The following is a 25,705-nucleotide window of genomic DNA, read 5'->3' on the forward strand; positions in this document are numbered from 1 at the left end:
CTGCTGTTTTGATAGGGTTAGGGTCTTTACTCTTGGCTACATTTGAAAAAGAAACAACATTAATTAATACGGTTTGTATTGATCGATTTATGACGAGAACCACCAATTGGGCGACCCTAGAGCTAAAATGTATGAAGATTATATACTTTCACAGAGGACATAATCAGAGCAGCATAACTGGATGACGTACCTTTTAAATAACCTATAGAGGTCAATGTTTAGAGAGGATTGAATGCTCACAAGCACTGGAATACACAAACGTCATGTAGAATGTGTACTTTTACTTTAGATCAGGGGTCTCAAACTCAATTTACCTGGGGGCCGCTGGAGGTAGAGTCTGGGTGAGGCTGGGCCGCATCAAATATTATATATTATGATTTATTTTTATTTTTTTTGCTAAATCAATTCTGCCTCTCTTTGTTAACTACAACAAGCAATGCTGTTTGTTATTTAAGATGAGGTCGGACTCGGCACTGACAGATTTGTGTTCATTGTGCGGCTTTTATAAAGCCTCAAATGACGGCTTACAATATTTCATGAAAGCAAAGTGTTTTGTTTGTCTAAGATTTAAAAATACTTTTACTTTGACCAGAGTACTTATTTATCTGTGTATTTCTACTTTTACTTAAGTAAAGGAACTGTGTACTTCTACTGTACCACCACTGCCAAGATGAAAGGAGAACTTTCTTTCCTCAAAGCATTAACAACTCAGTACATTCAGAATTTTGATAATGGCTTATTTTATAAAATACAGTAAAATCTCAACACTAATGGTCACTTGTACAAAAAAGCTGTTAAAGAAAGAAAAAGATGTGTATAATATATATATATAAGTGTGTACATGTATGTATGTTATGGTAGATGTGGGAAAACTGATTGTGCATATTTCCTGGGAAATGTCTACATTCACCAACTCCATGGAGGTGCACATCTCCTGTTGAGTTGGTAAATGTTGACGAAAGGGTTTTGAGATCAATAATCTGTTACTGAGGCTCTAATACAGTGAACGGTTGACAGTTCATATCCAAATCTGATTAAATTCTCCACACCTTTTACATACATTTGTATATAACCTTAACCTCAGTGGAGATGTCACGCTTAATCATAAGCATAAATTGAGATCACTAGCTGAAATACAGTGAACACTTGGTAGTATATCCTAATCTGTTTAAATTACTAATCAAAATTAAATGTGCACGTATGCCATGCTTGCAGTAGGCAATACAAGGACTGTGCTCTGTGTGTCCCTCTCTTTACAGACCTGACAGGAAATGTACACATTAACCGGTTATGGGCACATTCATCGCAGAGTTGGTGAATGTACACATTTACCAGCAAATGTGCACAGTTACCGCTTTTCCACATTTACCGTAACTTATATACGTGTGTGTGTGTATATATATATATAGACCACATTGAATACTAATACCCAATAGCATGCAAGGACATACGTTTGGAAGTAACACCATCCTCAATACACTGTATTAAACAATAAAAACATTTAAAAAACTATACATGATCCCTGTTTTCATCTATACACATCAGCGCAGAAAATACTGTTCCAAGAAACAAACTGGCAAATCTTTTGGGGGAAACACAGACACTGTTCCTATTGACCGCCATTGTAAGAGGTAATGACTGAGAAATGATTTCTGGATCCTGATAGTCTTTGGCATGACTTATATCCCTGTGTTTTGTACAAAAATTTTAGTTTATGAACAAACGCCATCTAATCCCTGGTTATTCCTTGAGTTGTTTTCCCCCAAAAAGAGGTATGGTGATCAAAATTCAGTACGGATGATGTATTGCCGGTCTGATGGATACAAACCAATCAATAATGTACATCTATGTTGATTGATCGATTGATTGAATTTTATTAACAGATTGCAGCATGGGTACAATACAGTACGGCTCAATACACAATTGTTAAGGGGATGCAGACCAGAGAAAGACTTTCGTCTTGTTTACATCAGGGTCCCTCATTTTCAATTCATAACTAAATCAATACATGCAAGTCAATACATCTCACAGGTTGGTTAAAAAACAAACAATTATGTGCTTCAGTATTCTCACCATACATATGCCAGTCAAAGACATCCAAATGTCTTATGATATAGAATTTAAATTCCAAAGCTTTTATTTCCTTTTAAAAAGGTCCATGTATTAAATTCTTCTCAAACCCCAACAGTCCTTTTCCTTCTCTGAGTCCTCAGCTTGTGTTCTCCTGATGGAAAAGAACAAAGAGGGGGTGGTTACTGCCTGGTTATTATATCTACTCCTTTCTCTCAGAATCACATTATGAATCAGTGCTGAGTGAAGTAAAGATGCCGGTAGTTCAAATCTAGCGTGTACCAAATTATCATTGAACGTGCTCTGATGACAACTGACCTCTTTCGCTCTTCTCTCGCCTCTGACCGTGTGGAGCGGGAAGCCCCGGGTCACCTGTGTCAAGTCAAGGCAAGTGTCGTGTCAACAACATGTGTTAACAAATGTCATGAATGCATTGTGATTCTGCCGAACACAAAAAATGTATCGAAACATTTGAATTTAGAACATTTAGAATACGGTAGATTGTTTTGACAATAATGAGACATTACTGAAGAAGGATACTTCTTGTGATTGCTATTCACTTATTCTACCAATTTAATCCAACCCCATCACCCCCAAGGATCAGGAAGATTCATGACATCTGGACAGAACATAACTGTTGTCTACCTCAGTTCACTAATGAGGGCATTGATGGCTAACCAAAGTCTTAAGGAGACCAGGGATGTGCACAGGTATGGGCTATTGAGTTGCCCTTCTGGAGAGCCTTTTTTCAGTTGTTGTTTTTTTACATAAGAAATTAACAAGCTGCTCCGCTGCAAATACAGGGAGTGGCAAGAAGGCGCCTACCCCCTGGTTGAAAAATGTCATGCTAAAGTGCCCTTTTGAGTGGTGGAAACTAAAGGACGTGCCCCATTGGTGCCCTTCCAATGGTCTAAACTTAACCATGTGCCCCCAGTGCCGTTTTGAGTGTCGAAAATATTTTATACTTTTATATAATAAAGGTGCCCTTTTTCCAGGTTAGAGCAATAACCCCTCCAAATGTCTGTGCACGTCCCTGTAGGAGACCACTTTGGTTGGACACTTTGGTTGGACACTTTAAGTCGTACCTCTGTCTCCTTTGTGACCAGGGAGTCCCATCTCTCCTTTCTCCCCAGGTGGTCCTATGATAAGTCCATGGGCTGCGGAGAACAAACCATTATCATTATCCCATAAAAATACACTGCTTTCTTATCAAGCCACACCCTCTTCACTTGATCCCCCAATCACAAAGTTTTTCTGAAGGAAGCAACAGTTGTGATTGGAGGATCAAGAAAAGAGGGGCAGGGTTTGAGATAGGTCAGTTAAGGTGTATGGTTTGTCAACTTCTTTGACATTATTTGACTGGTGTTTAAATGTGACATCACACATAAAGTCCACAAGAAACAGCTAGCAGAATACTATTTGATTCCACATATTTACATAGGGAGGGACTTGTCATGGACTCGTGGATATGGATTTGCATTTATAGTAGCCAATAGCGCTGAATGTGCATTACGGTCGACCCATTAGCTAGCAAGCTAATGTTAGCAATGTAACGCAACATTAGTAACGTTAGCTAGCGAGCTAACATTGAACATTTTCAATGTTAGGCTAAGCTAGCTTAGTTACAATGTGCTGTACATTTTTTTTTTTATATAATTTTCCAGCAAATAACAAACTTTAAAATACCATTACGTTTTGTCATTGTTGGGATAGATACTGGCGTATAAGTGACATCAGTGCAAGACATAAGTGATAAAAGGACATTAAGATCTATTTTGATTTCATGGTGACTTTAAAGGCACTCACTCGCTTTGATGTATTCCACCAGTTCCGTTACGTTTCCATGGGAACCAATCCCACGGCTGTACCCGGGGGGGCCAGGAGGACCGGGTAGTCCCGGGGGGCCTTGGACATCGCGCTCAGAGGGGTCCCGCACAATGTCACGTAGCAGACCATGAGCTAGAGGGGAAGTGACAAGATGATTAAGATATAATATAATATATAATACATAATATATTATAAGATATCATTTAATATATGGGGCGACAGTGGTTCAGGAGGTAGAGTGATCGTCTGGTAATCGGAAAGGTTCCCGGTTTGATTACCCCTCCTCCCGGGCAGCGTGTCGAAGTGTCTTTGAGCAAGACACTGAACCCCTAATTGCTCCTGATGAGCAGGTTGGCACCTTGCATGGTTGCCTCCGCCATCGGTGTGTGAATGTGTGAGTGAATGGGTGAATGTGAGGAACAACATTGTAAAGCGCTTTGGATAAAAGCGCTATATAAATGCACCATTTACATTTACCATTTCATATTATGATATATAATATGATATATAATATAATCGCAATAGTCCTGTTTCAATTCAGGGCACACATCACCATATCAGCTTATACGCAGATGATGTACTCCTGTTTATGCAGAATCCCTCCGTCTCTCTACCTCATCTGCTCAGCGTGATAGATGAATTTGACAGCCTGTCCGGCTTTAAGATCAACTGACCAAAATCTGCTTTTCTTCCACTTAATGAGCCTGCGAAGGCTACCATCCTACCTGCAAACATACTTATGGTGGAGCACTTTAAATGTCTCGGGATTGGTTCACTGTACAGTATGTCTCCATTATTGTCTTTCCTTTTTTTTGTAATAGGTTGCTGTTTTGTGATGTCTTTTTGTGTATGATTGTTATTGTTGTATTGTGATGTGTCTTGTTCCATGTGAAAAAGTTAAAATAAAAAAAGATTTGATCACAAAAAAATTGAAATTCTCGGGATTGAAATATTCCCCACTATTAGCCAGACGGTAAGGTATACCGTACTTTTCACACTATAAGCCGCACCTGACTATAAGCCGCAGCAGCTAAATTGAATGATGTGTACATATATAAGCCGCACTGGACTATAAGCCGCAGGTGTTTTAATGTTTAATTACCATATGTAATTAGCTTTGGGACACAATACTGTCGGACAAATAACAAGCATTAACTCATTTACAAGTTGTATTAAGTTTAGCAAATAAGGGAACAGATAAATAACCTTTCAATGCAGTCAAAAAAGCAATATTTAGATGTTTACATTTTCGAGTTTGGTCACGTCGAGTCACATATAAGCCGCACCGTTATATAAGCCGCAGGGTAAAAAAATGGGGGAAAAAGCCGCGGCTTATAGTCCGGAAAGTACGGTAATTACTCCATCTTGGGTGACAGGATTACGAATGACTTCAACAGATGGTCCAAATAAAAAAAATCATTACCTGTGCGTCAATAATTCAAATTAATATTTTACCCAGAATTAACTTTTATCAGCTCCATGCTCCCGTTACCTCCTCCTGTTGGTTACTGGCAGAAATTGCACTCTGCCTCATATAAATTCGTTTGGAACAATAAACGCCCACGCTTGAAGAGATCAACTGCCCAAAGGAGTAAACTCGATGAGGGCTTAGCATTTCCAGACTTTAAGTATTATTTTCAAGCTTTCTCTCTGAGACCTCTGATCACTTGGTTTGACGCTCAAGCAGCCGTGTCTTGGCGACCATTGGAGGAGAAGATGGTGTCCCCTATAGACTTCATATATGTGTGTATACCAACATATCAATTAAGCAATGCAAATTACGATTTGGCCCTCTTATCACACATGTGATCCAGACTTGGCGTGACACCCAGAAAGGACTTATTTGACCCCTAGACGATTGAATCTAATGGGTCTCAGACCTGACTCTCGATGTACCTTGTGTCCAAACAGTGCCACCGGAACATTTATGCATAGGTACTGGGAATGTCCTCCTGTTGAGCTCTTTTGGGAAAATGTTACCTCTCAGCTCTCAGATATTTTCTCTTTGACCATACCTGTCTCTCCTTCTGTATTGTTATTGAATGATGTCTCTCAATTACCGACCTCTATGTGAAAAGACTCATTTTAGCCGGCGTCACAGCCACCAAAAAATGTATTGCCTCACGTTGGATTCACCCAGATAAACTCTGTCCGAAGGTATGGATTCTCACCTATCTTGATGAGATCTATCTGGAGATATCCACTGCACGTGTTATAGGGGTTAATGAATCTAATATCGCGATCTGGTTGGCTGCTGTTGAGAAGCTAAAAGAGCGTATATAGTTGATTACTGAATACTATGTTGTTATGTATGTAACTCTTGTTAACACTTTAAACAACACTGTTAAATTCATGATATACCATCCCTTGCCAGCTCTATTTGTCTATGGAGAAGTTCCCCTTCTTTGCAGGGCTATAACTTTTTAAATTCTATTGCTAGATTGCCATTATTAGGGCCCATTCAATGTCCTATATGTATTGTTCAGGGTGTATGAACGTTAAACTTTTTCATTCACATATTCATACTAAAATATGATCTAAAGTATAAGTATGTTTTCATCTCTTTCTGCAGCTTTCTCCAGAACGTGATTTATAGCCCCAAATGCATTATATTGATGATCAAATACAGTTTGGTAGCGATTGGTGCCAGATGAAAAATTTCAAATGGATGTGCTTCTAGAAGTTTCTACGTATCATCTGATGATGACCGGATGGGCGGGGGATCGTTTATAATTCCGTGGGCAACGTTATACCATTCATCTAATGTGGGTCAAATGTTCATCATAGCAGTTAGTGTCGAACACGGTAATACTACACGCTAAAACTCACCCCAGTCTCCGCGGGCCGTTGGGCGATCAGCGTGGGGTAGACAGTTTTCCATTATGGGATGTCGAAATACCCGGTCCATTTCCAGGTTGTATAATAGTATATACGTCCAAATAACGTTGTTTATTGAGTTAGGGCGAGCAATCTATTATCGAGTGTTTCAAGATGGAGTCGTGGGAGCTATAGAGAGTGGCCGGAAGTAATATGGGTGATCACCACTTCATCCACATGACTTCCTGTTTGGCACTTCTGCCGATCGGCCACCAGATGGCGCTCTTGAACCGCTAGAGGGTTGAGAGGAGGCCAGCACTGTGTCTCAGGGCTGCGGAGGAAAAATATGATTTCGATCACAGATTTTTGAAATATTGATATTAAAGACGAGTTAGGGCGTCCTCGGCAACTTTAGCATGGCTAGGAAAGACGCCTAAACACGTTTTCGGCACTTAAAGTGTTAAGGTCCTGGGATGGGTGGGGGGGGGGGGGGGGGGGATACTTCTGGGGGTGGACGGTGGGTGGGTTATGTCTTTTGTGTTGTTTGTGATGTCATTATTATTTTGATTTGATACTTTTGTACTTTTACTTGTTAATCGTATTTAGTATTATTAGTCTAGTGTTATAAGATAAGATATTTCTTTATTAATCCCCTTGGGGAAATTCCATATATATAACACATATTTCTTATTTCTTATTGTTTTATCATTATTAATACTATTGTTTGTGTTATTATTGATATTGTTGATGTTGTGTTTTTGTTTTGTGGAAATAATAAAAAAGATTATCACAAAAAAATATTATCGCAATAGAGTAAAGGGTTTCATTCATCAATGTTTGAAGTGCAGCTACAGCTGTGCCAAGGTTAATTTTTCACAGGGTAACAAACTCCCTACGACTCACATTTGATATAGTCAGTCACTTTGACAGCCATGCTGGAGTAGTCGCCGCTGTCTGCCAGTGTCCTGCCCTGACCGGTCCTGTGGTCATAGGCGGGGTTGAACCCAGGGTTCCCTGGCTCTCCCTTGTGTCCAGGGGGGCCTGGGGGGCCCGCGGGGCCAGGTAGTCCAAACATGCTCGCACGCGCACTGTCACCTGGAGATAATACAAAGTCAAAGTCAACTTTATTGTCAATTCTCTATTTGTGCAAGACATACAGCATTCCCCCATTCCCACGGTGTATATAAAAAAAGATATAGACAATATAAACCCCAAAGTAAACATATAGGACACTGTTGTGAAGGGCCAGATTAAACCGAATATATTTATTTATATATATATATTTAATTGTATTTGTATATTCTCTAATATTCCCTGATATCCCTTGTATATTCCTTGTACAATATGCATTGAATATCCATTCTAGCCTACTGAACATCCCATAATAGTCTCCATTCTACTATTGGTCGAGACCTTGGTGCCAGGCTGCCATACCCCTCAGACCCAGTTCAAACGTACCGCTCGACATGTACGAACAAGTCCTAGTTCCGCGTAGGAATTTGGCTACCGCACCACTAATGGGACTATTTGTTCATAGTGCGTATATATACTGCGCTACTAAAGTAGGACTTTCTTTTCAGTCCAGTTTCTTACCCTCCAATAGAGTCACAGACGTAAAGCCTCCCCGCGACGCCACGTGTGGGAGTAAGGCCAAGTTCGCCTACCATCGGTATTGAGACATCGTGTATATTAATATTTGAATAGTCATATTTGGCACTATATCGTCGAGTTGGACGTAGTCTATTAAGCTAATAATAGTCTGTTAATATATAGTGCTTCGTGCGGTGAGAATACTACCGTAGTCAGTACCCCATCGTTTCGGGCAGAGAACTGGCTGCTTACCCAGGGTGGTTGACCCTATGTGAAGCTGCACCCGAGGAGCCCCAGAGCCGACGAGCGAGTGGACCTGTATACCGGATTATTCTACCGACGACAGCCCGCCTTCCCAGGCACGGATTATGCTTTGGATACTTTGATTATTCCATGGATAAAGACCCCCGACACTGCCGTGTGTTGGAACCCCCCCCCCTGGAGAGGACGCAAGGTGAGGAGACGCTCTGCAAGACGAGGTCGCTTCACGTCTCTCCCCCGTGGACCGGAGAGAGCCGGCCCACAAAGAGTCCACCTGCTTTCATCTGTGGTCCAAGGATCGCCGGCGCATTGAACGGCACTACAGTGGGTTCACCTGGGATACCCTTGGCCGGACGAGGCAGCCGGATTCTACCCCCCCCCCCCCCCCCTCCTACTCCTGTCGGCTTACAAGCGACCGGATTAACCCCCTCTAGTGTATCTAGTATAATCATTAAAGTATCATTGCTGTTATTCCTTAACTATTCCAGGTCGTATATTTACCACCTGCGCCTTCAGAGATTGGACATTCTCTATTGATATACCGACGAATACTCCTTGCCATAAAAGTGCATACTATTTCAATTCATAAATGTAATTAAGTGATTAAGTGCTTATTCTACACACCATCGCTGTGTAGGAATAAAGACCTGTTTCTAATTCGTACATTTGTGTTGGATCCGTTTCATCTACGTGAGAGTGTTCATGATAATATATTTATGCCGTGTACTGGGTGGCCGAATATTAAGTACAAAGGTAGTGGTAGTAAGTATCATATCTAGTAATACAGTCAGGGAATTGTACCCCTCAGTTACAATTGGTCCTTCGAGCCGGATGGGTAATTAGTGTAATATTAATATAGTGTTATTAATATTGAAATGGCCTATGATGAACACTCCACGAAACGATCCTCCTAACCAACGCCCGCAGCGCGAACGACGGCTCCCTCAGTACTTAGAGGCTTACGCTGTCAGTCAACAACCTAGTCTTCTACTAACAGTAAACGCGGTAAAACTAGAAAGTAAAAGTATGTCTAACCCCAACGCCCAGACTACCCCGACCATAGAGGCCCCTACGGGCTCTAATGTAACTGACCAAGTTCACGGTGGGGACCAGTGGGAACCAGACATGACTTCACATCCCGCCAGTACTGAAGAAGTAGTCCCCGATGAGTCCCGGGAGGAATACAACGCTACCGAGAGAGAACTCGGCACGGAAGAAGACGGGGAGAGCACCGTGGAGATAGAGCTCCAAGGCTCCGCAAGGAGTACCCCGAGGGAAGGCTCCCCTATACAACCGCCTTCTCCCAGCGAGGCAGAGAGGACCCTACAGCAGGCCTTCCTCATCAGCCTGAACGCCGCTGCTGAACGCGACCGACTGCAGATCCAGCAGCGAAGCGAACACGAGCAGATACGTCTAGAAATAAGACGCATTCAGATGGAAGAGAATGTGGCCCGAGAACGAGCCGGTGCTCAACGGGACGCAGCGCGCAACAGACAGCAGTCGCAACTAATAGAACAGCTGATCAGACGGACAACACCCTCTCCCTCCGCCAGAGGCTCCAGGAACTCGTCTAGACACACCTCCAGGGCGGCATCCCCTAGCCGAGTAAACAACCCTGAACTTGACCAACAGACGAGGTCTATACCCCCCACAGACCACCTCCCCCCACCGGTCCAAGCGAGACCTAGCAACCGGGAAGGAGCAGCATATCCTGTGGAGAGGCTAAACCAGAGACTACAAGCACTGGATGACCTAACTGAAGACGAAGAGGAAGAGGAGGAGAACCACGCCCGAAGACAGCACAGTACTCTACCGGACCAGGAGGTCCGGTACAGCCCAGGCTATACTCCCGCGGAGCTGCGCTACAGACCCCCGACTCTATACACGGGTGAGCACGACGCACGACCCGCACCGAGGAACAGCACCTGGACAAGCGGGCCATGGTACACTGCCGGTACCAGCCCATACCAAGGAGCGGGAGGAGACTCGCCTGGGAGGCCTCTCCCCCAACGCTCGCCGATGTATCCACAGTCAGCGTCATACATTGGCACGCCTATGGTACCCGACTTCACCCAAGAGAACCGGGCCCAGTATACAGAGCTCCGCATGTGTCTGGAGACCATGTTGGTGGATGTATTGGATGAACGCCATAAATACGCCATCCTACTGAAGCACTTAAAGGTACCCCGCGCACATAATATAGCGCTCGCCTACGCGACTTCCACCACCCCATACACAGCAGCGCTGGTAGCATTGGACCAGAGGTATGGGCGCATATGGGATTACGTGATCCAGGAGATCCGACACATCGACCGCTTACCCCCAGCAATAGACAATCGAGCACTGGACGACCTGTCCATCAGAGTGCAGTCCCTGGTAGGGATGTTGGGAGCGCAAAGAGAGAAGGGGAGGCATGAACTTTACGCCAACTCAAATGTGGAAAGGATCCTGGAGAAGCTGCCGCCCGCTCGTCAGGAGCGCTTTAGGCGGCAGAGGGACCACAGAGACCCGAATGGCCCCGAACCGAACCTCCTCGATCTAGCAGACTTCCTGGCGAGAGAAGTCAGCAGCCTACGGCTAGATACATTCGGACGGAGCACCCCTGGCTCCAGAGAAGGAACCAGACGACTAAATGATGGAAGAAGATCGGTGACTGTGATGCACCAATCGGAGTCAGTACCGAGCAGCAGGAGCCACAGTACCCCCTCCAGAACGGAGAAGTGGAAGATAGTGTGCCCCTACTGTGAGAAAGAACACTGGCTAGCGCAATGTGACTCCTTCCCCAAGCTGAACGCGGAGGAAGCAGGTCAATGGATAAAGTCCAACAAGCGCTGTTTTCGCTGTGCGCGCTCACACATGGCAGCCGAATGCCGCTTAAAGAAAAGGTGCACCAAGTGCGATGGAGCCCATCTGGACATACTTCACGACAGTAACAGACGGCGCCCTTCACCTGCACCATCCAGCCGCAAAGCGAGCGTCATGTACATCGATCCCGCCAGCAGCAGTGGAGCCCAAGTACTCCTAAAAGTAGTGCGTGTGACACTAAGCTACCAGAATAAAGTCCTGGACACTTACGCCGTCCTCGATGACGGGTCAGAGAAGACCCTGCTGCTCGCCTCCGCTGCGGCCCAGCTAGGGCTGCGGGGAAGCGAAACCCAAATGACAATTCGGACAATAAGACGAGATTTGAAGACGATAAAGGGCGAGAATGTCTCATTCTCTATCGCAGCAAGCGGCCAGCCAGAGCGACGGTACCAGATTGCAGACGCTTTCACCAGCCAAGAAATAGGACTGTCGCGGTACACATACCCCGTCGCCAAGCTGATGGAGAAATATGCACATCTGCGCAAGTTACCGATCCCGCTCATAGACAATGCTATGCCGACCCTGTTGATAGGCTCCGACCATGCAGACCTCATTGTCCCGATAGACCGGGTTCATACCGGACCCCGAGGCTGCCCTGCAGCAGTCGAGACCCGTTTGGGATGGACTCTCCAAGGCCCGCTCGCCAAATCTCTCAACCGAAGTACAGCCACTAGATGTCTCCACTCCCGAGTCACAGAGGGAGAAACCGCACTCCTGCAACACGTAGAGCGGCTATGGACCTTGGAACAAATGCCCTTTAAGAACGGAAAGAAAGACATTTGCTCTAAAGATGACATTTACGCCATTCACCTCCTCGAGACAGGGACCAAGAGAGTCCCGGTCAACGGCGTGTTGAGATACGCCACGCCACTCCTGCGGCGAGAAGGAATGCCTACTTTCCACGCCAAGACAGACGCCACAGAACGGTACCTGCTGAACACGGAGCGGCGCTTAGCCAAGAACCCCGCCCAAGAGAGTGTATACCGCGCTGAGATTGAGAAGCTTATCACAGCGGGACACGTCACAAAGATGGACATTAAAGAGGCTGACCAGACCACTGAATCGTGGTACGTGCCTCACCACAAGGTCCATCACAACGGTAAAGACCGCATAGTATTTAACTGCAGCTACCAGATCGGATCCCAAAATCTGAATAAAGAGTTACTGCCCGGTCCCACACTCGGCCCCTCCCTACTCGGCGTTCTACTCCGCTTCCGCCAGGAAAGGGTGGCCATCAGCGGGGACATTAAAGGAATGTTCCTGCAGGTGAGATTAGTAGAGGCGGACAAGCCCCTGTTACGGTTCCTATGGAGAGAGAAGCCAGGAGATGAGCACCCAGCCATCTACCAATGGGAAGTCCTCCCCTTCGGAACGACGTGCAGCCCCTGCTGTGCGACATTTGCACTACAGAAACATGTAGCAGAGGACCCAGCAGCGGACGAAGAGGTCCGACACAGCGTAAAGAACAGCTTCTACGTAGACAACTGTCTACCAAGCCTTTCAACCCAGGAAGAAGCCGAGGCTCTCCTGATTAAACTCCGCGCCTCATTGATCAAAGGCGGCTTTGATCTCAGGCAGTGGGCCAGCAGCGATCCGCAAGTACTGCGCAGCCTCTCCTCCGAGGACAAGGCAGCCAGCAGCGAGACCTGGATGGCTACAATCCCGGGAGAAGCCCAGGAGATGACCCTGGGATTGGTGTGGCGATTCAAAACAGATTCGCTTCACTACAGACACAAGCCCCTGACTACGGAGCAGGGAAGGCCGGCGGCGGCGCCGACCACCAGACGGAGTGTGTACACAACACTCGCCCGACAATATGACCCGCTAGGATGTATTCTACCGTACACCACCAGGGCAAAAATGATTGTACGAGCATTGTGGGACAAGGACCAGGGCTGGGACGACCCCATTCCCGCACACCTTGCATCCACCGGGAGAGAGTGGGAGATGGAGCTCCACTCACTCCCAGGCGTTAATATGCGCCGAAGCTACTTCCCACCCACGGTGAGGCCAGAGACATGTAAAATGGACTTACACGTCTTCAGTGACGCCTCAGAGGTCGCATACGGATCAGTAGCCTACTTGCGGGCCCAAGACCAGGGGGGAGAGATCTACACAGCATTTGTCCTCGCCCGCTCGAGAATAGCCCCACGCAAGCAACAATCTATCCCACGTCTAGAGCTCTGCACAGCCCTAGCCGGAGCGCACCTAGCCACGCTCATCCAACGTGAGCTCACCATACCGGTGTCTAGAACAATCCTGTGGTCAGATTCCACGACGGTACTCGCCTGGATCAAATCGGACTCATGCAAGTACAAAGTCTTCGTGGGAGTCAGAGTCACCGAGATTCAAGACTTAACCGAAGAGTTAACCGGAGAAACAGAGTGGCGCTACGTTGATACAAAACAGAACCCAGCTGACGTCATCACCCGGGGGATGCCCCTGGATGACCTCACCCGTCGCAATGTCTACAGTGACGGCCCCGCATTCCTAAGACTCCCGGAAGGACAGTGGCCCATGCCTATCCCGAGGGAAGCAAGTCCAGAGGAGGTGGAAATTAAGAAGTCTGTGTTCTGTGGATTGAGCACCGTAGCCTCCACCGACCCTAACATAGACGATTGCACGTCCATAGAGAGTGCACAACAAAGAACATTCCTGCGGTACCACCCGGAGTGCAAGTCCCCCGCTGATATGTCAGCAGCTAACTACGAGGAAGCAGAATTGCTTCTACTGCAGCGAGCCCAGAGAGACTCGTTCCCCGATGAATTGGCCTGTCTACAGGGAGGAAAGCCTGTCCCATCCGACAGCAGATTAATTCACCTGGCCCCCGAGAGCGACGCTCATACCCTCATCAGAGTGGGTGGTCGCCTACGCAGAGCCCCCAATCTACCGGATGACATTAAATACCCGATCGTATTGAACAGCCGACACAAGGTCACAGAGCTGATTATAAAGAAATACGATGAGGATGTACATCACGCAGGAGCAGAAAGAGTCTTCGCGGAAATCAGACGTCGTTACTGGATCCTACAAGGAAGAGAGGCGGTACGACGCTTCCAGCGAACATGTCTAGACTGCCGCAAGTGGCGCTCGCAGCCCAGCATACCAAGGATGGCTGACCTTCCTCCATGTCGCCTCCGAATCGGTGACAAGCCATTCCACTCAACGGGTATGGACTGCTTTGGCCCGCTGCACATAAAGAAAGGAAGAGGAACCGAGAAGCGGTGGGGTATTGTATTCAAATGCATGACCACCAGAGCGATACACATCGAGCTTCTCCCGACCATGAGCACAGACTCATTCCTTATGGCCTTCCGTAGATTCACATCACGGAAAGGAAGACCGTCTACCCTATTGTCCGATCATGGGACAAACTTCAAAGGCGGCGAAAGAGAGCTGAGAGAGAGCTTCCAAGCTATGGGCCCAGAACTTAAGACCCACCTCGCTCCAGCACAGGTTGATTTCCAATTCAACCCCCCAAACGCACCCCACTTCGGTGGCACTTGGGAACGAGAAGTGCGCTCCATAAAGACAGCCCTGTACGCAGTACTTGGGGCCCAGACTGTGGCGGAAGAAGTCCTAATGACAGTCCTCACGGAGATTGAGGGAGTACTTAACTCGAAGCCCCTCGGATATGTCTCCAGTGATGTGGCGGATATCGACCCAGTTACCCCTAACACACTCCTGATGGGGCGGCTAGATCCTGCATTACCACAGACAATGTACCGGCCTGAAGAAGCGAACGGCCGACGAATGTGGAGGTACAGCCAAGTATTAGCCGACAAGTTTTGGAACAGTTTCCTACTGCACTACCTACCGTCTCTACAGACCCGCCAGAAGTGGGTAAAGGAGAGAGACAATTTGACAGAAGGAACAGTCGTCATGATTATTGATCAATCACTGCCCAGAGCTATGTGGCCGGCCGGCCGCGTAAGCAAAGTGATCACCGGTGCCGACGGCAAGGTCCGAGCAGCTGAAGTGCTCGTCCAGGGTCGCACTTACACCCATCCCGTGGCAAGGCTCATAGAACTGCCTCGACTCCCAGACACAATCGATGATGACCATGACCCTACAACCCTATGACTTTGTGAAGTTGACTGACCCCTACAGCAAACCCTTATGTGTAAATAGACAACGCGATTAATCTGTCTCTGTTTAACTGATTAGGTCTGGGACCTATTCAGGGGGTGGCTGTTGTGAAGGGCCAGATTAAACCGAATATATATATTTATTTATATATATATATATTTAATTGTATTTGTATATTCTCTAATATTCCCTGATATCCCTTGTATATTCCTTGTACAATATGCATTGAATATCCATTCTAGCCTACTGAACATCCCATAATAGTCTCCATTCTACTATTGGTCGAGACCTTGGTGCCAGGCTGCCATACCCCTCAGACCCAGTTCAAACGTACCGCTCGACATGTACGAACAAGTCCTAGTTCCGCGTAGGAATTTGGCTACCGCACCACTAATGGGACTATTTGTTCATAGTGCGTATATATACTGCGCTACTAAAGTAGGACTTTCTTTTCAGTCCAGTTTCTTACCCTCCAATAGAGTCACAGACGTAAAGCCTCCCCGCGACGCCACGTGTGGGAGTAAGGCCAAGTTCGCCTACCATCGGTATTGAGACATCGTGTATATTAATATTTGAATAGTCATATTTGGCACTATATCGTCGAGTTGGACGTAGTCTATTAAGCTAATAATAGTCTGTTAATATATAGTGCTTCGTGCGGTGAGAATACTACCGTAGTCAGTACCCCATCGTTTCGGGCAGAGAACTGGCTGCTTACCCAGGGTGGTTGACCCTATGTGAAGCTGCACCCGAGGAGCCCCAGAGCCGACGAGCGAGTGGACCTGTATACCGGATTATTCTACCGACGACAGCCCGCCTTCCCAGGCACGGATTATGCTTTGGATACTTTGATTATTCCATGGATAAAGACCCCCGACACTGCCGTGTGTTGGAACCCCCCCCCCTGGAGAGGACGCAAGGTGAGGAGACGCTCTGCAAGACGAGGTCGCTTCACGTCTCTCCCCCGTGGACCGGAGAGAGCCGGCCCACAAAGAGTCCACCTGCTTTCATCTGTGGTCCAAGGATCGCCGGCGCATTGAACGGCACTACAGTGGGTTCACCTGGGATACCCTTGGCCGGACGAGGCAGCCGGATTCTACCCCCCCCCCCCTCCTACTCCTGTCGGCTTACAAGCGACCGGATTAACCCCCTCTAGTGTATCTAGTATAATCATTAAAGTATCATTGCTGTTATTCCTTAACTATTCCAGGTCGTATATTTACCACCTGCGCCTTCAGAGATTGGACATTCTCTATTGATATACCGACGAATACTCCTTGCCATAAAAGTGCATACTATTTCAATTCATAAATGTAATTAAGTGATTAAGTGCAAGGCACTTTAAGTGCAAGGCATACACTCATTAGGGGATATTTTTAACAAACAGGGTTTTTGTAGTGATAAAGAAATACGCAAAAAATTTAATCTCACCAAGTCCACATGGCTTTTTCACAAACAGTTAGAGCTATGTTTGAAGTCTCACGGTGTTCCATTAGACAGACCAATTGAACACCACAGATACCACAAATTCTTCTACTCAAGAGAGACATCGAGAGGTTTTGTTTCAGAATTTTATCATCAATTACTAACGTCCTCGTATGAAACCCTCCAACTTGACTCTGTCTGGAGGAGGGATATACCAGACCTGGAAAATGACTTTGATTGGCAAGGAGCCTGGGCAAATGTCCGACTTACATCAAGGAACCCGGATCATCAACAAATCAATCTTAACTATATTCACAGGACATACTTGACTCCTATAAGACTGTGCCGAATGGGGCTCAAACAAGATTCCAAATGCACCCAATGTACAAATGGGGACGAAGGGACATTTATGCACATGTATTGGGACTGCTCACCAGTTAAGGCATTCTGGAAAGATGTGACCCAACAAATATCAAAACTCGTATCTTGGAATATACCTGTACACCCCTCGGTATTGCTGTTGAATGATGTTTTTGAGTTTGCAGTGAATCCACAGCTAAAGAGATTGGTTTTATCGGGTATCACAGTAGCCAAAAAGCTGATCGCATCACGCTGGTTTCAACCGGAAAAAATGTGCCGTAAAGTTTGGTTTCTTACATATCTCGATGTAATTTACCATGAAATATCTACAGCAAGAATTCTGGGTCTCAATGAATCCAAAATGTCAATGTGGTTAGAAGTGGTGGAGAGAATAAAAGCTAGCTTATAATGGTAGTGTCTGGTTAGGTGCGAGGGATAGTGGAGGTACTTCTCAAGGTGGGGTCCGGGAGGGGGGGTTTCGAGCTGAGCATACGTATGTAGGGTTTTTTTTTAGATAACAGGTATTATGGGTATATCTTATATAAAACAACTAACCAAAATGTGATCTCATTGGATGTGCCCTGACAATTAATGCTTGTATATCTTATCGTGTGTTGTCATGTTTGTTTATATGTTTGTTTTAAAAAAGAATAAAAAAATAAAATACAAAAAAGTGATTAAGTGCTTATTCTACACACCATCGCTGTGTAGGAATAAAGACCTGTTTCTAATTCGTACATTTGTGTTGGATCCGTTTCATCTACGTGAGAGTGTTCATGATAATATATTTATGCCGTGTACTGGGTGGCCGAATATTAAGTACAAAGGTAGTGGTAGTAAGTATCATATCTAGTAATACAGTCAGGGAATTGTACCCCTCAGTTACAGACACCATATACAACACAATATACAGGACTGCGAGATATGTACAATATGCAGTAATTATAATGAGCTAATAGAACGCAGCATAGCATGAGGGGGATACCGGTGTTGTTTAGTCCATTTACTACTGTCTAGTTTACAGTTTCCCTACTCATTTTGCAATGCATTGCATGCCATATGTAATTTTATTTTGTATGTTTACGCATTGTTCTAAATTACAGTTGCCTCAAATAAGAAAACATGGATGTCACAATAAAGTTTGTGAGGCAACATGTTCTTGAGGGATTATTGAGGGATGTAGGCCTGAGGGAACATTGGGCTGGGGGAGCATAGGGCCTAATCTTGATGGGAGGAACATTTCTTAGAAATGGGGGAACATCCGGCGGTTAGGTGGTCGAGCGGAGATTGCGTTCGTCACCAGCCCCGGAGCTGTGAGCTCGATTCGCCTGTTCGAATCCAGCTCACAGCTCCGGGGCTGTCACCAGCTTGGCTGGCCGTCTGCACTGATACAATTGGCTGTATCAGAGGGTGGGAGAAGCTGGCGGGGTGGGTCCGGGTCGTTGTAAACAGCGACTCCTACAGTTCGGTCGGGGCGCCTGCTAAGCGCGGATTGGACGTGAGGGGGATAGTGTGGTCCTCCCACACGCTACGCCCTCTCAATGAGAATCCGCGCTGCCAGGTGAAAAGAAGCGGTGATTGGCTGGACGTGTGTCGGAGGAAGCACGTGGTAGCCTCCACTCTCCCAGATGATCTGACTGTGGGGGGTAAGTGCGCAGCGATCAGGAAGGGACTGGGAATTGGCATACGACTAACATTGGGATGGGAGAAAATCGGAGGAAAAATGGAGGGGGAAAAAGACCAATAAAAAAAAAAAAAAGGAAATGGGGGAACATAGGGCGGTCAGGTGGCGTAGCGGAGATTGCGTTCGTCACCAACACCGGAGACGCTGGATTCGCCTGTTCGAATCCAGCTCACAGCTCCGGGGTTGTCACCAGCTTGGCTGGCCGTTCACACTAATACAATTGGCTGTATTAGAGGGTGGGAAAGCTGGCGAGGTGGGTCCGGGTCGTTGTAAACAGCGACTCCTACAGTTCGGTCGGGGCGCCTGCTCAGCGCGGATAGGATCTAAGGGGGGTAGTGTGATCCTTCCACACGTTACACCCTCTCAGTGAGAGTCCGCGCTGCCAGGTGAAAAGAAGTGGTTGATTGGCTAGACGTGTGTCGGAGGAAGCACGTGATAACCTCCACTCTCCCAGACCGACTGTGGGGGGTAAGTGCGCAGCGACCAGGAAGGGGATTGGGAATTGGCATAACGACTAACATTGGGATGGGAGAAAATCGGAGAAAAAAGGAGGGGGAAAAAGATCAATAAAAAAATAAAATAAATAAATAAAAAAATTGGGGAACATAGGGCTGGGGGAACATGACCCCCGCCACCCCACAGCTAGCTTAGCGTTATCTAAAAGATAAAAACAGCGGTTCATATTTGTGCATTTCCAAATTGTGCCAACAACATGTCGCCCACTTTGGTAGTGCTCATAGACCATTGATACGGACACGCTGAAGTTGTGGCTAGCTAACTGTTAACATTAGTTAATAATAATAATAAATTCAATTTGTACCGCACTTTACATTTGTGAAAATCTCAAAGTGCTAAAGTTGTGCTACATGGACCCAAACATCCTGTAACAAAATACTTTTTTCTCAAATGATATGCTGTTCCATGAGCGGAGAGACCAGCTGCAGACAGAGTGGAGGTAATGTAATTATTACAAATGGTAACTGACTGTTTTGACCGACAATATGCATTAACACAGTCTGTGCCAAAAACGTAAAAAGTTTTTCGTTTTTGGATTGTTTGATCTTTTTACTTTGATCCCCGCTCTACAGACTTGCCCAGAGCGATCTGCATCATTTTCGACCATCCCCACACATTAGAACTGCAATGCCGATTGACTATCACCAGGTGGCAGTATCGTCCGTGTCTGAACTGTGATGGCTTGGGTTGAATCACACTCTAACTTTCATTTCTGCTTGACCAGTGGCCACTCCTCCTGCAGGGACATAGATTCACATTGATCGCCTATAAATTCCGTCGCCTAAGCGTATTTGACCATCGAAACGTGTATATACATATACACTGGTAATCGCGATGGCGATGCGATCACTTGGAATTCTTCTTCTTGGAATACCTTCTGGCTAAGGTAAGGTACATACAACAGGTCTATTTTACCGAATCTGAAACGTGTTTTTCTAACGATCACAGTTCTGTGTTTCACCGGACGAAAAACATGCTCGGCAAACGCCATCATAATTCTGAGTTAAAACGACCCCCCCCCCCCCCTTGATGATTTTGTGATGGTATATATATACATATCATATACCTTTGATTTGGAAGTATTCAGGGTTTCAGGGGATCAGCCAGAACGGTTTGGGCTTATTGCACATAACGCGTTTTATCTCGCGATCTATGAAAAAATACTATTATCTTGGAAATGCGCGATGTTTAGCATGTAATAAACTACAAACTACAGCGTGTGGAAACAAACTATTATTCCCATGCTGGACTACAAGTAATGTTTGTCAAAATTAGCCACACCGTGTCTCTACAGCTATAATACAGAACACATACACAGCTTCGCAAACATAGTGCAACGACCACGGAAACGACTAGAAGGCTGGCATTCTAAAGGCCTCTACATGCTACAGCAAATTCAAAGCAACTTCAACACAACATCGGCGCGATTTCAGCGCGCTTGTTGCAGACAGTCTTGTAGACTGTGTTGCGAGGACGTTGCGTACCTGTCTCCAAAATCTAATCTAAAGACCCGTTGCGTTGGTATTGCGTAGCAGTGATTGGTTGGTAGTGAATGGGGGCGGGGCTGTCTGTCACTTCTAGTGTTTTCCTGGCTCGAGACCAAAAGAAAACTTGCTCGAGCCGCACATCCGGGGTACATTTTGTTGCATCATAGGCTGCGCGTTGATTTTGCAGAAGCATAAAGGTAATGTGTCTGCAACACCGTTGCTTTGTCGATGTTGTGTTGAAGTTGCTTTGAAGTTTCTGTAGCATGCAGAGGCCTTAAGGGTAAGGATAAGCAATATGCATGGCAGTCAAAGTGTTAATTATCGGGTATATTGCTGTGCATTGTTATTGCTGCTGCCATGCTCTTTAAGATGTGTTCTAAAAATAGATTTCCCAAAACAAGTACTCGAGCACTACTCAAGTAATGAATTCAAGTACTCAATCTGGGAAAACATGACTTGTGCCCATCTCTAGTAGGCGGGTGCTTAGACCCTTTATGTTTTTTTAAGATAGTCTTATCTAACCTGGTGGAGTTAATAACGATAAAACAGAGAAACGTTGAGAAAAACAAGTTAATGCTTTGTGTTTACTGTGGTGGATTATCTTTCTTGGGCAATTTCTAAGTTTCTGGAAGTTGTTTTTCATACTGTACAAGAATGAATGGCAGCAAATAGCAAAAACAAACCGTGATATCTCTGATATGCTGCCTGGGTGCAGAAACCACCAGGAATAATGTTAAGGAGAGAGAGGACACGGACATGGCAGTATGATCCTTTAAGGACAAGGTCATATCTGCTTATTATGCTGTAAAGTGTGCTGTAAAGTGTCATTAAGACATTTCCATGTTCTTGCTTTTATTACCGTGTGCTAAATGTAAACAATGAGTGCTGCCTGCTGCTTAATGTGTAAACTCAACAATAAGGAAACATCCTTGCCATGATCTAATTTAGCTAACATCTTACAGGACATGCTCAGTTGACCATGTGGACATTAGTTAATCATCTATTAATGCAGTACTTCCTCGAGGTAGGTGTGTGTGTGTGTGTGTGTGTGTGTGTGTGTGTGTGTGTGTGTGTGTGTGTGTGTGTGTGTGTGTGTGTGTGTGTGTGTGTGTGTGTGTGTGTGTGTGTGTGTGTGTGTGTGTGTGTGTGTGTGTGTGTTACTCACTCTTGACATACTCCTGTAGCTGTACTCGTAGCCTCTCAGAGTTATCTGCATAGGAGACCAGTCCTTGGTTGAATCTAGAGGGGCCCTCAGTGCCAGGGAGCCCAGGGGGGCCTGGAGGCCCTCTGAAACCAGCACCTATAGAATAGAATAGAATAGAATAGAATAGAATAGAATAGAATAGAATAGAATAGAATAAAATAGAAGTACTGTATTGATCATGGGGGAAATTCAGCACTACAGATCGCTCACAGTAAACATTTAGGTAGTCAAAAATCTAAAATAAGAATAAAAATACAGTCAGGAATATACATTCTAAAATATACCACCAAATATATGGGAGTGGGTGTCCATGATGGCGTGGAGCTTAGCAAGGCTCCTCCTCTCTGACACCACCGCTAGAGAGTCTAGCTCCACCACCCCCACCACGTTACTGGCCTTCCTGACCAGCTTTTGGGTGGCTAGGGTGATGTGTCAAAACACAGCTATAATGTAGTAGTATTTCTAATACTGAATTCATGATGGTTATCCTTCAGTGATCATGACAATAATGTACAGTATAATTTATCTCTGTAATCAAAGCATTGTTAGAGTGAGAGAATAACCTAATCCCAATATTTCACTGCAGATGGGGTAGGCAATGTTTTTTAGAACCATTGTGGTCATATTTGAATTATCTTCACATTCTGACAGCTACCAATAAATAAAATGCTTGAAGAAAAATATTCAGTCTCTGTTTCCAAAATCTCAGGGCGCCTGAATCATAACAACCAATCAGATTTTTTTGGTGGTGTCTGAAAAATGGAACTACAATCGCGTTCCTCAACGAAATGTACCCACAGTACACTATGAATTGAAAATGGGGGACCCTGATGTAAACAAGACAAACGTCTTTCTCTGGTCTGCATCCCCTTAACAATTGTGTGTATTGAGCCGTACTGTATTGTACCCATTCTGCAATCTGTTAAATAAAGTTTTCATTCATTCATTCATTCATTCATTCACAGTACATTCGTTTTTAATGCAGCTCAAATCTGCCATTGCCTCTGGGAGACTGTGGTAAACTTGACCTTGACAACTGACCATATTCACATGGTGGCCATTTAGATTTTATGTCATGCTCAGGTTGGGTTCCTCTTGGTGGAAAGGAACCCAACCTGAGCACAACATGAGAGCAAAATGGCCACTGTGTGAACATGGTCAATGCACGTGCAGTAATCCAGTTGTATGTCATTCTCATACTCACTCTGCAGGTAGTCTCGAATCTCTTCAAGTTTGTATCCTGCACTGTAGCTCACCGGTCCCGCTGGCCCTTGTGGTCCTTGAGGGCCAGGGATACCCGGGGGCCCAGGAGGCCCCTGGGAGGCCACAGTGCCTCGATGTCCAGAAGCTGCAGTTTGCATAATGAAAACACATATTTCAGTCAACCTGCATGGAACGCTGCGATTTGATACCATTGAAACGGTGGACTGACTTACTTTTCCGTAGAGACGCCAGGTCAGCATTGTAGTTTCCAGGGAAACCTGTAGCACCCCGAGGTCCTGGGGGGCCAGGCGGCCCAGGCACACTTATCATACCCTGCTCTGATGACAGACAGGTGACATAGCCAATCACAATCTGAACAGTTGACCTTATCAGGTCAGTTCAGGTCAGATACGATAAGAGAAGAGAAGAGAAGATAAGATAAGATATTCCTTTATTGATCCCCTTAAGGGGGAGGTACATGTATGGACAGGGTAATAGTAGAAAGACATATATAGGCAATAAAATTTGATCTGAATATAAAACTATGAGAAAAATAAACATTATAAACAAAGGTGCAGATGAGGGTCTGTATGCCCTATCGGTTATTAGATTAGATTAGATTCAATATAAACAGGGTCCTGTTCATTAGTAAGTGAGCTGTGTGACCAGTGCTACTCACCATTCATAAGACTGATGACTCGTCCTGCAACCTCGTAGGTGTTAAAAGAATACACTCCAGTACCTGGAGCTCCAGGAGGGCCCGGTGGGCCTGGGGGTCCAATGATGAACCTCCGAACGTCTTCCCCTGGATACAGACAGTGAACAACCTCATCACGATGGGGGAAACACCACATCATTCACCACTGTGCCAACCTCATCATGATGGGGGAAACGCCACCTCATTCACCACCGTGCCAACCTCATCACGATGGGGGAAACACCACATCATTCACCACCGTGCCAACCTCATCATAATGGGGCAATGCCACCTCATTCACCACCATGCCAACCGTAAATGTATTAGTACATTAACAAGTATGTAGACTTGACTATAACAGCCATGCAATCCTAAGCCATGTTGTGTTTTATTGTCTCCAGGTGACAGTTTGAAGGCGGGAAATCATACGTTATTGTCATACTTCTTTAATATGGGGAGAACATTGTACTGGATGAGAAAGATGGAAACAAAATAGACATATATAAAAATTACTTTAAATCCTATAGCATATTTTTGTGATAGAACAACATCTAGAATAGAATTCCATGCCTCTGCGGAGAATGGCCCATTATTAATTTCAAACATACGCTGATGTGAATAAGAGATATTCTCAAATTCCTGCCCAGGGCAAGTCGCATGTTGCAATGAGATGTTTCAAGTTGCAGATTCTTCCTTCAGTATGACTGTTAATTCCTCAGAAATATGGAGATGATCAAATGTGTCGTCAGACTTACGCTGTAACAGCTTGACAATATCTTCGATGGAGCCCGGCGAACCTGGAGGGCCTGCAGGGCCAGGGGCCCCACCGACAGGTGGACCTGGAGGGCCAGGCAGGCCAGGGGCCCCACTGCCATAACCTGCACCTGGCAAAACAACAGCTACACATTAACACTATACTGGAGCCGTATGGAGGAAAGAGTGTTCACAGAATGAGTTGCTACTTCTATAAATACAGATATTGATAGTAGTAGAGAAAATTATGATTGCAGTTGTTTTTGGTTGGTTAGTTTAACACATAGTACATGAGACAGACATATCGTCGCTGTTAGTGTGACTGATTTTATTGGACCTACTCTGGATGTAGGAGATGACCCGACTGGCCACGTCGTTCACAGCATCCCCGGTGGCTCCCCCCGGTGGGCCTGGTGGGCCCGGGGAACCAGGAGGACCGACCAGGTACTGCCTGATGCTGTCACCTGCATTTCAAGACCAAGCCATGTCAAACAATCAATGGTACGTCCTGACAGTCCCCAAAATCGCCCCCTCCTTCTGTTCATTCTTCTGTGATGTTAAAAACTGAAGTTTCTCACACCGATTTCAACCTTTGGACAATTTATAGCTTTAATTGATAATTTTGTAATTGCTTTTAATCTGCTTTTCCTGTTTCTTGTTTCCTATTTTAAATAGATTTTATTGTGCTGATTACTTGTTTTTATCTTATTCTTATCTTAAACCACAATGTCCCTCGAGTTTAAATAAAGGTTGAATGATTGAATACATTCCCTCATTGTCCCAGTAGTGGAGGAGATACGAGGAGCTACTTTGAACAAAGGATATAAACCTTTCCTCCTAGGAGACAGTATTGTGAT

General features: G+C 45.4%; 1 protein-coding gene across 1 annotated transcript in view; it reads right to left on the bottom strand.

Moving 5' to 3' along the window:
- Nucleotides 1–739: 739 nt before the first annotated feature.
- The window catches only part of LOC311231361 (uncharacterized protein), a 77,227-nt gene continuing 52,261 nt past the window's right edge, over nt 740–25,705 (bottom strand). The window contains exons 44-54 of the mRNA XM_084317920.1: nt 25,190–25,312; nt 24,851–24,979; nt 24,078–24,203; nt 23,632–23,736; nt 23,400–23,543; nt 22,157–22,291; nt 7,618–7,809; nt 3,877–4,029; nt 3,156–3,227; nt 2,389–2,442; nt 740–2,224 (exon numbers count right to left, since the gene is read on the bottom strand). Of these exons, the coding sequence (XP_084174046.1) occupies nt 2,175–2,224; nt 2,389–2,442; nt 3,156–3,227; nt 3,877–4,029; nt 7,618–7,809; nt 22,157–22,291; nt 23,400–23,543; nt 23,632–23,736; nt 24,078–24,203; nt 24,851–24,979; nt 25,190–25,312 (1,283 nt within the window). The 3' untranslated portion in view covers nt 740–2,174. The remainder of the gene's footprint in view (nt 2,225–2,388; nt 2,443–3,155; nt 3,228–3,876; nt 4,030–7,617; nt 7,810–22,156; nt 22,292–23,399; nt 23,544–23,631; nt 23,737–24,077; nt 24,204–24,850; nt 24,980–25,189; nt 25,313–25,705) is intronic.

This window comes from Notolepis coatsorum (assembly GCF_963971535.1).
Source record: "Notolepis coatsorum genome assembly, chromosome: 7".
In the NCBI taxonomy this organism is placed as follows: Eukaryota; Metazoa; Chordata; class Actinopteri; order Aulopiformes; family Paralepididae; genus Notolepis; species Notolepis coatsorum.